General features: G+C 52.5%; 1 protein-coding gene across 1 annotated transcript in view; it reads right to left on the bottom strand.

Annotated features, from left to right (window-relative positions):
- The window catches only part of TMCO4 (transmembrane and coiled-coil domains 4), a 99,318-nt gene that overhangs the window by 57,708 nt on the left and 28,056 nt on the right, over positions 1-13,554 (bottom strand). The window contains exon 5 of the mRNA XM_010829943.1: positions 6,723-6,855. Within this exon, the coding sequence (XP_010828245.1) occupies positions 6,723-6,855 (133 nt within the window). The remainder of the gene's footprint in view (positions 1-6,722; positions 6,856-13,554) is intronic.

A 13,554-nucleotide genomic window follows, 5' to 3' on the forward strand; every position in this document is an offset into this window, starting at 1 on the left:
TTGCACTTCGAATGGCTTATCTTATCCCAGAAGCAGTTTTCCTTTTTATTGTCCGCGTATCACAGCTGCGTTCGGGGATGAGCGTACCCAGCTTCTGAGCGGTAGTGGGGAGCAGTGCAGGGAATCTCAGATACAGAGCCCGACAGCCGGCCCTGCACGTGGGGCCCCAGATGGAGGCTGTTCCCACGAAGCTCCATCTCCCCGAAATTTAGTCCCCCCTTTTGTAAAAAGGGGGATAGGAACATCTCCCTCCTGAGGCTGTTGGTTTGTAAAGATTCAATTCATTAAGGAATTTAAGTCTCCTGCTGCGCCTCCTCCTGCTCTGCCCCGAGACCAGCAACACTGTTGACCAAGATCACTCTTGTCATCCTGGGACCCAGAACCAAGACAGTGTGGACTTAATTTAATTCACGCCTTCGATCGACAGACTTTCATGGAGCGTGGACAGCGGGCGGGCACTTTTGTGTGCTGGCAAACAGGACCACGCGGCCCTCAATCAGAACTGTTCCCTTCCCATCTCTCGCCTCCTGAACCACATGTGATAGTGAGAAACCGTTCATTCTCCAGTCAGCGAGGAGGAGTGGGATTTGAGATGGGCACCTAGAGACCTGCTAAGCATTTTGGTTGTCGGCCCACTCACCTCAACCAACTGTCTTCAATTCCTTGATGGATTCCTTAACAAATCTAGTCTTTAAAACCAACAGCCTCAGGAGGGAGACGTTCTTATCCTCCTGGGGGTACAGCCCAGGAGCAACTTCTTGGTTGCTTCACTACTGAGCGGAAACCAGCTCTCCATGATCACAGGTGCTGGTTTCCCGTGATTGAAACGCACGCCCTCAGACGTGCGGGAAGAGGTTGAACCACACGCATCGATCGTCACACGATGGTGATGAAGGGCGTGGGTTGTGCAGTCAGGTTTCAAACCCTGTAAACTAGGCTTGGATCCTGCCTCTGCTGTGGTGGGCCACCAGCGTTCTCCAGATGTCCAGTTATGCCCTGAGCTGGTCCCCCTAAGGAAAAATGATCCTTCTCTGCCCTGCTGAGCTGAGTGGCCCCATGACCCGCTTTGGCCAGGAGGTGGAAGGGATCTGTGTCACTTCCTGCTAAGACCCCTTCTGCTCTGCCCCGAGACCAGCAACACTGTTGACCAAGACCACTCTGTCACCCTGGGACCAAGACAGAGTGGACTAAAGCCACAGCCAACCTGAAAGAAACGCACCTTTTTCTTGCTGTAAGCCGTTGAGACACGGAGGTCATTTGTTACTGCAGCAAAACCTAGCCTATCCTGGTGGACAGAGCCACTTACTAACCTCGGGATTAGGTACGAATAACTTGTCCTGTCTGAGTCTCCTCATTCATGAAGAGGGGATGATAATAGCCCTGAATTCCCAGGGGTACTGGGAGGGCAAAACGAGAGTGCACACAGGTGACTAGCACACTGTAATCATTCCGTGTGTTTATTGCTCCCATCATTCTTTCCATGGTTGTGATAACTTCCTCAACACAGGCTGCAGATATACTTTGGCCTTGAACTGCTAGCACCATTTGGGGCAAAAGGGAAGGCTGGAAATGAGCTGCTTTCAGCAGAGTTCAAGGCCTGAGGAGGAATTCCAGCTGCTGGGGGAACATATGTGAGGAACACCCAGGGGCCACGAGCAACTGGCTCTGCGGACCGACCAGTAGTATCTGGTTCAACAAACGCTGCAGAGTGTGGAAACACTCTGCAAACTGGGGGCAGAAAGGTCTCAGCCCAGCTCTGCCACAAGCTCACTGGCTCACCCGATTGTTCTGACCTTCAGTTTTCTCACTTCGGGACTGGAAATGATGATAGAGCCCCAGAAGGTGACCAACGCCAAGCAGGAGAATAAGAACCGTGACGGTCTGCCCCTGTTTCTCCCTCCCTCCCAGTTCCTCCTCTGCCTTGAGGATGGGGTGACCTCTCCAGCAGGACACTCAGGCCCCCTGTGACCTGGCCCCTGCCTTCTTCACAGCCTCATGGTTCATTAATTCCGAACTTACACTTTACCCTCCAGAAACACTAAAGTGCCTGCAGGCACGCCTCCTAAGCCTCAGTCCTGTGTTCCTGCTGCCCCTTGGCTGCCAAGGACCTTCTCACCTTCCTCTGTCTGGCTAAACATCACTGTCCATTCCAGAGTCGTCTCCTCCAGGAAGCACACCCTGAGCCTCAAGGTTGCCTGACTGCCCCTACCCCAGACCTTCCTAACCCTCTGTGCTGTATTAGCCTGGAATTCTGGACCGTTGATTTTCAAAGGCTAGGCTCTGGATGAACCACATCAGGAGCCCCAGCGGGGAGGTGTTAAAAGCATGACTTCCTGGGTGAGAAAACTACTTGTAACAAGCTCTCTGGTTATGTCAAGTTTGAGAACCACCGGGGTGAGCCTTTAGGACATAGATCAAACCTTTCCTGCCTCCACCTTCAGTAGCTGGCTCTGGGACTGGCACCTGGATGCAGCTCAGAAGATGTTCCTCAGAAAGAAAGATTTGGAGGTGAACATCTCAGTGCAGTGATCTATTCTCCCGCTCACTGTCCACGTCTATGAAAACCAGAGGGCACATACATTTTGGCTAAAGAAAATATTTAGCCAGAGTTCAGGCCACTCACCATCAAGAATGAAGCTTCCGGGATATTAGAACAAATCCCAGGGAGGTCCCTGCCGGACTGAATTTAAACAAGAGGAGACACTGGCTGTGAGTCATATCTGCGATGCTTCCTATACTGGGAAGTGAGAATTCAGAGCACGACACTAAATCCATACGAAGCCTTGCTCCTCTTCCTGACTTTGCCTGCTGTTGAGGCACCATGGCCACCTCTGCCATCACAGAGCCCCTGGCCACACTCACGACCTGGGATGCTGGAAGTGACCTTGAGCTGGACTTCAGGTCAGCCTCCCAAAGACAGAAGCGAAAGTTGCTCAGTCCTGTCTGACTCTTTGCAACCCCATGCGCTATACAGTCCATGGGATACTCCAGGCCAGAATACTGGAGTGGGGAGCCCTTCCCTTTGCCAGGGGATCCCAGCTCTCCCGCACTGCCAGCAGATTCTTTACCAGCTGAGCTATCAGAGGCTGAAGCCAAAACGCAGATTAGGGCTAAATCCCAGGCTGAAGTCATGGCTACCTTGTGAGGAGCAGACAACCACACTGCTCATCTCACGGCTCCACAGAGAAATCTCCCTCACGGCCGCTTTATCTCCCGTGAGAGGGGGTGCCTTCCCCTCTTCTGTCCTCATCGTCACCCTTCTCGTTTTTCCAGAATTATTCATGACTGTGCTGGGTCTTCGTCGCTGCGAGCGGGCTTTCTCTAGTTTTGGAGAGTTGGGGGCTACTCTCCAGATGCGGGGCACGGCTTCTCACTGCAGTGGTTTCCCCTGCTCTGGACCCCAGGTGCGAGGTTCTAGGGGGCACTGGCTTCAGTAGCTCCGGCCCGTGGGCTCAGTGCTTGTAGCTCTCGGGCCCTGGAGGGGGCTCAGTGAGGCACACGGGCTTAGCTGCTCCGCTGCACGTGGGGTCTTCCCACACCGAGGACAGAACCCGTGTCCCCTGTGGTGGCACATGGATTCTTATCCACCGTGGAGTCTTCTCTTCCCACACTGAGGACAGAACCCGTGTCCCCTACGTTGGCATGTGGATTCTTATCCACCGGACGATGAGGGAAGTCCACCCTTTTCTTTCTTTTTTTTTAAATCACTTTCTCCAGTCAATAGAGAGGGGGTGCTTATCTCTGGGGAGTCTAGAGACACATTCCGAGTAAAAGCTCAGACAACCCATAGAAGAATGATCTTTGCTGCCTTCTTCAGAACTAAGGAGGAAACTGGGGGTTCCCAGCCACGCCCGAAGGGGATGCAGTGAGTGACGTTCAGACTGGATAAGGAAGCTGAATCCGATCACCTGGGCACCCCTGGGCGAGTGACGTCACCCTCTGACCTTCTGTTTCTTCTTCTGCCAAAGCCTCAGGGGACTGCGGTGAAAATCCAATGAGACAGTATCTTGTACCGGCATCTAGAGAGCACTCAGTAAAGGTTAGATGTTGACCATGTTATTATGATGGGCTCAGTATCAACCTCCAGCCTGGCATTCGCTGTTTACTATGTGCCAGGGACTGTTCCAAGCTTTTGATAAGAATGAATGAATTTAATCCTCTGGACAGTCCTATGACGGAGATACGATCACTATCCCTGTGCTAGAGACAAGGAAGCTAAGGCATAGGGAAGTGAAGTCACCCAACCAGGAGGGGAAGCTCGGATGGCCGCAGGGCTCAAAGAGGCCCCAAGAACAGAGGTGGGACATTGCACCCTGAACCCCGGCTGCAAAGGATCACCCCGGGGTGCCAGGAAGCTCACCTTACAGAAACACAAAACCTCAGGGTTAAAAGACATCTACACGCAATTCGATCCCCTTCTTGGACAGGTGAGAACATGGGTGCTGATGCCAGAGAGGGAAAGCCAGGGCCCAGGGCCACACAGACTTAGCAGCAGAGTCAGAGGACCAGGCTGCTTGGCTGACCAGTCCCTAGGCTTTCCCTGGGTCCCAGATTCTTCCACAGACCACAGATGGAACCCAGAGGTCACCAAAGTCCCTAAAATTTAGTTTCAAAAATGACACCTATGGAGTATTTTCCCAAGGAAATGGCCCCACAATGAAATAACAGCAATGTTGCTGCTTGGTCTCTAAGTTGTGTCCGACTCTTTGCAACCCCACAGACTACAGCAAGCCAGGCTTCCCTGTCTTTCACTATCTCCCAGAGCTTGCTCAAACTCATGTCCATTGAGTTGGTGATGCCATCCAGTGAGATGAGATGCCATCTCATGCTCTGTTGTCCCCTTCTCCTCCTGCCTTCAATTTTTCCCAGCATCAGGGTCTTTTCCAATGAGTCAGCTCTTCACATCAGGTGAACAAAATATTGGAGCTTCAGCTTCAGCATCTGTCCTTCCAATGAATATTCAGGGTTGATTTCCTTTAGGATTGACTGGTTTGATCTCCTTACAGTCCAAGGGACTCCCAAGAGTCTTCTCCAACACCACAGTTCAAAAGCATCAATCTTTTGGTACGATAGCAAATGTTGATATTTATCACCTAGTAAGTCTGTGCAGAGCTCCCCAGGTGGTGCCAGTGGTAAAGAACCTGCCTGCCAGTGCAGGAGACGTAGGAGACATGGGTTCAGTCCCTGGGTCATGAAGATCCCCTGGAGGAGGAGGGCATGGCAACCTACTCTAATATTCTTGCCAGAAGAACCCCTATGGACAGAGGAGCCTGGCGGGCTACAGTCCATGGGGTCACAAAGAGTCAGACATGACTTGGCAATTGAACACACACACACACAGCTCTGCAAGGCCTGCTCGAAGCACTTTAGGTATAGAAACTTCATTTAAGCCCCACATGAAGCTTTGAAGAGGGTGCTATTATTATCCCCATTTGCATGTGAGGAAACTGAGGCTCAGAGAAGTTAAGTAACTTGGCCAGGATCACACGGCTGGTAAGTGGCAGAGGTGGGCTCTGTTTCACCGTCCCTGATCTGGCATGACTGGTATTCTCGGAACAGAACCTCTGGGTAATATGTTTCTCTCTGACAACAGATTTCCAAACAATACTCAAGAGTTTCTTTCACTTCAAGGCATGCCTGAAGTGGCACAAACGTCCAATAGACCCAAAGGTGCCGGGCAGCCCTTGTGACTGTGGTCGCTGGGCTCGGTCCAGGTTTTTCTGTACTGACACAGCTCTGGGAGTCAAAACAGGGCTATTTGGGGTTATTTCGACAGATTAACTTTCCTTCTTTCTCAAGGAAACAACCCCCTCCCTTTGCCCTACAAACTTGGGTGGGGGGAGGGTGGATGCAGTTCTGAGCTTGGCTTCAAAGCTAAATTCTCAGTTCGGTTGAACTGGCACAGTCTGGCTGCTCAAAGAAACTCTTCGTGGCTGAACAAAACTCAAGGCCGGGAGATGTGCCTGGCTGCAAGGAGCATGCAGTTAGGCTGTGACTGGGACTGATCTATTACTCTGGGATTAGATCCTCTGTAGGGTGTTCGACAAAGAGCTGAGCTCTGGCCAAGTTTGCCAGGAAAATTTCCCTCGACATACACCTGACCATACAGCGAGAGCAAAGCCCATCAGCCTTGGCAGGCATGGGGACATGTGGGGAAGGTAAGGACTCCTTGGTATGGAACCGTTGCTGTGTGCCAGCCCTGGGCCAAGCACTTGATAATACAGTTGCATCTGTTTCCCACAACAACCTTAAGATGTTATTCTCATTCCTATACTACAGATAAGAATACTATGGCTTAGAGAAAGGGGGGCCGACCTGCCCAAGGTCAAAAGTAAACAGGGGTCAGAACCCAGGCCACTCTGACCCACGGACAAGGTGCCATATGAACTGAAGTGCAGGGGGGTGTCAAGACCACAGGCTGTTAAAGTCACAAACTCAGGGCTTCGAGCAATCATCCACCCAATCCCTGTCTCCTATAAATGAGGGTGGAGGCCAGAGAGGGAAAGTGACTTGCTAAAGTGTAACACAGCCAGTCAGGGCTGCACCGGGATTCTCCATTCAGGGTCTCCTAATGGGTGGAAGTGGTAGACATCTCAGAAGTCCACTGGAGTGGAAATCCCAGATTCCAGGTAGGCGGGAGGAGGGGCAGACCGGACTGTGTTATCTGAGAAATGGGAGGCCTCTATTCCTGATAGGCGGGGCCAGGGCCAGGGGTCCCTTACTCAGAGTCCTCCTCTTTGCTTTCCTTCAGGCTCTCGAGGAAGGTCTCTTCCAGGAGGTCAAGCTCCTCCAAGGGCGCTCGGAGGAGGGAGGCCATGTGGCAGATGAGGACGCGGGCCCGAGCATCGTAGCGGCCTCGAGAGAGAGAGAAAGAGGAGGGGTCAGTTCAGCTCCCAAGCACAGAGATGCTCACCGCAGTGCGATGCATGAGACCCGAACCCGAGACACGTCCCAGACTCAAGGCCCCCAGCCGGTGCATTTAACAGGAGCACAGCTTCCGGGGCAGAGCAGTGGGTAACTCACAACCCTGAATCAGAAGCAAGGTGGCGTTTTTCAGCAGTCAAATTAGCAAAGATTCCAATTTTCACATCCCAAAGCTGTTTAAGGAGGTTTTTGTGATGAAAACCAAATCCCATCCCACACTGACTACAAGGCCCCTGGCCCACTCCACGACCTTACCTTCTAGAATGTTCCTGCTACAGGGCCTTTGCTCTTAGGCTGTTTCCACCACTTGGGAGGCTCGTTCCCCTGATCTTGTGGGGCGCCTCCTCCTCCTTCAAGTCTCTGTTCCAATGCCTCCTGTCCAGAGTGGCCCCCCTGACACTGACACACATCCCTCAACCCCTCTGCCTTGTATTTCGTTCCACATGGAGCTTGCCCAAGTCTGACATCATGTCCACTTACTTTTGTTTTTCTCTCCCCAAGAAGTATAGAGCCTATATGTATAAACTCTGTGTGTTTGCTAGTCCCTAGGAGAGCACCCGGCATAAAGAATAAATGTTCGATTAATGACCCAGGTAGGGGTCATTTGCCTTCACTCAGGTAGGAGTTGCGAGAGTCATCTCACAAAGTTTCAAGCAGAGGACTCCGGGCCCACGAGGAGCCCTCTATGAACACGGCAGAACCGGCGTCCTCTGCTGGGCGTCTGCAATGCTGCATGGTAATTCTGCAGTCCTCCCTGGAGCGAGGGGCCTCGGAGCGAGCTGTGGTCTGGCAGCACATGTCCCACTGCCCTCAGCTGCCTCCCTGGATGCGGATCTGGCTGCGCGCTGGGAGACGGACGCCGGCAGATCATGTCTTGGGGTTATTGATCCGCTGATATTCCAAGAATAAGGGAGCTCCCTGCTCCCTCCTAGGGTCACAGACCATTGAACGTAGGTCATAATCGAGCTGTGGGAATTAATAAGCCTTGGCCGTGGTGATTAATTGCTGGCGATGATAATCAGCTACTAATTCACACTCCATTTGTCAAGGTTGCCATGACTTAGTTTCTGGAATATAGAGTGCCAGGTGCCAGGTGATTAAAACCTTCCACGGTATTCCTGGGCAAGGGATTCTGGAATGTCAGCCTCGTGGAAGGGTCATTTCAAGGACCTTGACAGCCAGACTGCTGGGCTTGGAGCTGAGGCTCTACTTCACGCAGGTGGTGAGTGGTGGAGGAGGTGCGGAGGAATCCTGGGCTACCCAGGACAACTTGCCAGGCAACTGACTGACTCCTCAAGGGCCAGTCCATCCCATCTCAATGAAGAGCCTGACCTGGGGCTCAGGCCAAAAGCCTGGGCAATGTTCTTGATTTTTCTTGTTGCCCTTCCCCTGACACCCAATCTACCAGCTAATACTGACAGCTGCCCCTCCAAAGCATATCCTGAGTCTGAGCACAGCTCCCCATCTCTGTTGTCATGGCCACCACGACAGCCACAGCGCTTCACCAGCCATCTCCTCGCTTTCTCATCTTTCACCCTTGCCCCCACACTTTGCTTGCCACAGAGCAGCTTGAAAGATAAAGTCACAAATGTGGGAGCTTCTCTTCCCCAGCTTGAAACTCCACAATGCACTTGGAATAAAACCCACGTTTTCCCCCACGGTCTGCACGGCTGTACACCATCTGACCGCTTCCCACCACCCTCTCCCACCTCACTTTCTACTGATCCCTATTTCACGCACCAGGGTTTGTCCCACCAAGAAGCCAAGCTCATTCCTGCCCCAGGGCCTCTGCACTTGTTCTATCTAGCGAACCCCCGATCTCAGAAGGTCTGGGGCACTCATGCCCAGAAGCAGCCACATGATGAAGACTCCTCCTGTGACCTCTGCAGGGGAGGAAACCAGCATCCACGGCGCTCCTAAAAAGGCCGGGAGCCACCGGACAGGCTTGCAATCGGGGCTGCTAATCCTCCCAGTTATGGAATTAAGAGACACCTGCTCCTTGGAAGGAAAGCTACGACAAACGTAGACAGCATATTAAAAAGCAGAGACACAACTGTACCGACAAAGGTCCGTCTAGTCAAGGCAAGGGTTTTTACGTAGTCATGTGTGGATGTGAGAGTTGGACCAGAATGAAAGCTATAAGCACTGAAGAACTGATGCTTTTGAACTGCGGTGTTGGAGAAGACTCTTGAGAGTCCCTTGGACTGCAAGGACATCAAACCAGTCCATCCTAAAGGAAATCAGTCCTGAATATTCATTAGAAGGACTGAGGCTGAAGCTGAAGCTCCAGTACTTTGTCCACCTGATGCGAAGAACTGACTCCTTGGAAAAGACCCTGATGCTGGGTAAAGTCTGAAGGCAAAAGGGGAAGGGGGTGGTAGAGGAAGAGATGGCTGGATGGCATCACCGACTCGATGGACATGAATCTGAGTAAACTTCAGGAGATAGTGAAGGACAGGGAAGCCTGGCGTGTTGCAGTCCATGGGGCTGCAGAGTCAGACGTGACTTAGCGACTGAGTAACAACCACCACACCATCCCACACGTAGCCCTAGGCTATGGGCCACAGGCACACATACAAATGACCCAACACCCAGGCAGTCTATTCTTTGGAAAATCTTGGAGGGGAACACGAACTCTGCCCTGAGTGGAGCCGGAGTTAACACCAGCCTTCAACTGCTGGCAGCCCCAGTACCCACCCCAGTCTCCACCCTTGGAGTCCAACGGGTCCCTCTGGCCTAGATAGAGCAAGGGACAAGTCCAAAGTCACCCAGTGTGTTTGGACAGACCCAGGGTTAGAACTCACACCCCTGGGCTCCTTCTCTCACCTTTATCTCAACAGAGCAGCTACTGCACTTTGAACTTCACCGTCTAACACTGTGCTGTGCAATAAAGGATGAACAGCACCCATGAAGCCTGGCACTACATGCCAGGTGCACCCCAGGCACCATGATAAGCCCCACCTTCCCTACACAGCCACATGCACCTCCTTGGGGGTACAACCTCAGCAGTACAACCTCCATTGCCAGGCACTGAACCAGCCTCTGCACTCAGTACGGCTCTGAGTTCGGGAGCCGGGGTGACCAGCCTGGGGTTGACCTCATCTCTCCATGGAGAGCAGCAGCATCCCAGACATTTGGGAAGAGATCACTGCCAAGCCCTTCCCTTGGGGGCGGGGGGCTGCCCTCAAGACTAAAGGAAAGGAACTCAGGCAGTTGCCACACAGACTGGTGTTTGAATTTTCATCTGATTATCTTTATAGCTGAACGGCTTCGGACAAGTTTCTTGATCTCTCTAAGCCTCAGTTTCCTCGTCTGTACAATGGGGGCAAGAATATCTTTTTAACCTGGCTTCTGTTGAGATGCAATGAGAAGACACATGTGATGGACCTGGCCAGCACCTAGGATGCAGTAAGTGGTCAAGTGTGAAAGTGTCAGTCGCTCAGTCGTGTCTGACTCTGCGACCCCATAGATTTTAACCCGCCAGGCTCCTCTGTCCATGGGATTCTTCAGGCAAGAGTACCGGGGTGGGTTGCCCTTCCCTTCTCCAGGGGATCTTTCCAATCCAGGGATCAAACATGGGTCTCCTGCACTGCAGGTGGATTCTTCACCGTCTGAGCCACAGCGTGACTCTACAAATTAGTCCTCAGATAAAGGTGGCTGGAAAGTGAAAGTGTTAGTCACTTAAGTCTTGTTCAACTCTTTGCCACCCCATGGACTGTGGTTGAGAAAGGGTGGCTGATAGTACCCTTTTTATGATAAATTGTCATGTTTCCTAGATCCTTAGATGCTAGGAAGCAAGGACTGCTGGGGTGAGGCTGTGAGCTGTTGAGTCAGCCTGGGGACCTGTCTCACCGCTCCCTTAGGGTCCGAGGGCACTCTCAGGCCACGTTCATACAACCACTTACCCAGCCCACTGCGCTGCCATCCCTCAATGGGCCAATTTTTTTCTTTTGGGTTGTGCCATGTGGCTTGAGGGATCTTAGTTCTCCAACCAGGGATTGAACCTGGGTCCCAGCAATGAAAGTGCTGAGTCCTAACCACTGAACTGCCAGGGAATTCCCCCAACTCTTCTCTTCTTCTTTTCTATTTATTTATTTACTTGGCTGGGCTGAGTCTTAGCTGTGGCATCCGGCATATAGGAGTTTCCTTGATCAGGGATCGAACCCGGTCCCCCTACATTGGGAGTGTGGAGTCCTAGCCACTGGACGACCAGGGAAGGCCTCCCCCTAACTTTTCTAATTGTATATGTTATATAGCATTTGAAATATTAACACCCAGTTTCACCCTCAGTGAATTCTTTTTCATACAAAGAAAGCACACCTACCTCCAGTCCCATGCCCCCCGGGGCCCCCACACTGGGTGCTGGACTGACTTACAAGTCAGGGTGTTCACACTGGTGGGGAGAGCATGGCTGGAGGGGTGGGGCTTCTAAGATGCACCCCGACTCAGGGCAGGACTTGACCTCAGATGGTTCCGGGTATGACTCCTTTTTGCGGCTTGTTCTGGGGGGACAATGAAGGACACTCAGGTGGTAACAAGCGTAGTTCAAGGCCAGTGGTCATGGGAGCCAAGGGGCCTCTTCCGAAACCCTCCTCCAGCTCCACCTTCTTAGATGCCGCCCTGTCTGGCCACTCCTCAGGACCCTGCCTCTCGGGGTGCTCGCTCTTGGTTCTGGCCTCATCAAATCCCCTTAAAGGCAGCTGTAACGATGAGGGTTCTATCATTTCATCTCCTCGTTGGAAGGAGAACACCAGTCAAGAGTGCATGGTGGGGAACTTCCCTGGCGGGTCCAGTGGTTAAGACTCCAAGGTTCCACTGCTGGGGGCATGGGTTTGATCCTGGGTTGGGGAACTAAGATCCCACGTGCCGCATGGCCGAAGATAAGAGTAGACTCTGGAACCATGATGCCTGGGCTCAACTCCTGCCCTCCTTCTCCCCAGTGGTGTGACCTCAGGCAGCTGATTTCCCTTGCTGGGCCGCCGTGGCCTCGTCAGCACAACGAGGGGACAGGGGCCAGCATCAACCTCCCAGTACTGTTGAGGGGCTGAAACAAATCATAAAAGCACTCTGCTCAGGGCTGGCACACAGTAGGCACTCCATGGGCATCTGCCCCGGGGAGGATTCCTCCCGGCGCCCAGCAGAGGGCCTGGCACACGCAGTGGGGCTCAGTTCTTACTGGCTGAATGCGTCAATCAGTTCAATACCGATAACAAGCTTGCTGAGTCTTAAGGATCCTGATGGAGACTCAGGCCACCAGGTGACAATGTGTGCGTTCCACCACGATCGAAGACGACCTCTCAGGCTTTTCTGATTCATCGGCGAGGTAGGCTTTGCAATTTAGTCATAAAGACCGGGTCAGAAAGCAGAGCCGGGCTTGCGGTGCAGGTGGTTCTGTCTCCTGCAGCTGCACCTCCTTGGGTCCCATCGCCCGGAGCCAAAGCTATCTTTGGATTCAGGGTACAGAGGGCGAGAACCATGATTCAGCTACATCTCTGGCTCATAATTCACCATGAGACTCACTGCCTTAAATGGAATTTGAAACTTATTTTGAAATTTCACCTCTGGTTACCTAACCTCCTGAGCCTAATTTCCTCCCAGTGGAGATAACAGTTATCTATTCTAGCAGTTGATCTAAGGATTATATATTATTACACAGTCATTCACCATCTGTGCTACATGACCCAGAGCAACTGGGTAACTTTTATCTATTTGTTTATTTGTGTAGGCTGCGTCTCACCTTAGTTGTGGCAATCAGGGTCTCTGAGGCATCACGTGGTCTCTCCAGTTGCGGTGTGTGGGCTCGGTCGCCCTGCAGCATGCGGGGTCTTAGTTCCCAGACTAGGGATTGGACCCACGTGTCCTCCATTGCAAGGCAGGTTCTTAACCACTGGACCACCAGGGAAGTTCCTAGGTCACTTATGAAGACCACCAACTGCTAGTAACCCAGCCCCACCTGGCCACACTGTGGGTCCTGGACCAATGGTTCTCCACTGGGGACGTTTTTGTGCCCTGCAGCCCCATCCCAAGAACATCTGGTAAAGTATGGAAGCATTTCTGGTTGTCCTAAGTCAGGGAGGGCTACTGGCGTCTGGTGAAAAGAGGCCAGGGAGGTGGCTAAATCTCCCAGAAGGCACCGCGGGGCCCCCCAACAAAGAATGATCCCGTCCCCAATGTCTGCAGTGCCGCCACTGTGTACACCCGGTTTAGGGAGCTCAGGTTCAGTTTAACCGTCAACATATCAAAGGCTTATTTTTCCAGCTAGGCGGGCCAGAGGCTTCGTGGGTTGTTAATGGGTGAGGAGAAGAAAATGGTTGGTGTGCAAAGAAATTCCACCCTACTGCTGCCAAGACGGCCATCGTTCCGTGACTAAGATCCCAACATCGTCAGTAAAAGGTCAACCTTCCAGGAAGTTCTGAGACCTGCAGCTCTTCATGTTGATTTCCTGGGCTGATTCCAGGACTAACCACCGTGCCTCACACCCAGAGAAACGCAGCCACACAGACAGACAGCTTTCTTCTGTGCTGTGCGACCTACCCGCTCAGTCTCCGCAGAAAACGATGGCTTAACCCTACCGTCCAGACAAACCGCCTTGCTAGCGCCTACGCTTGCGCTCTAGGGAAAGACCATCCA

Source organism: Bison bison, unplaced genomic scaffold (genome assembly GCF_000754665.1).
Source record: "Bison bison bison isolate TAMUID 2011002044 unplaced genomic scaffold, Bison_UMD1.0 scf7180017864516, whole genome shotgun sequence".
NCBI lineage: Eukaryota > Metazoa > Chordata > Mammalia > Artiodactyla > Bovidae > Bison > Bison bison.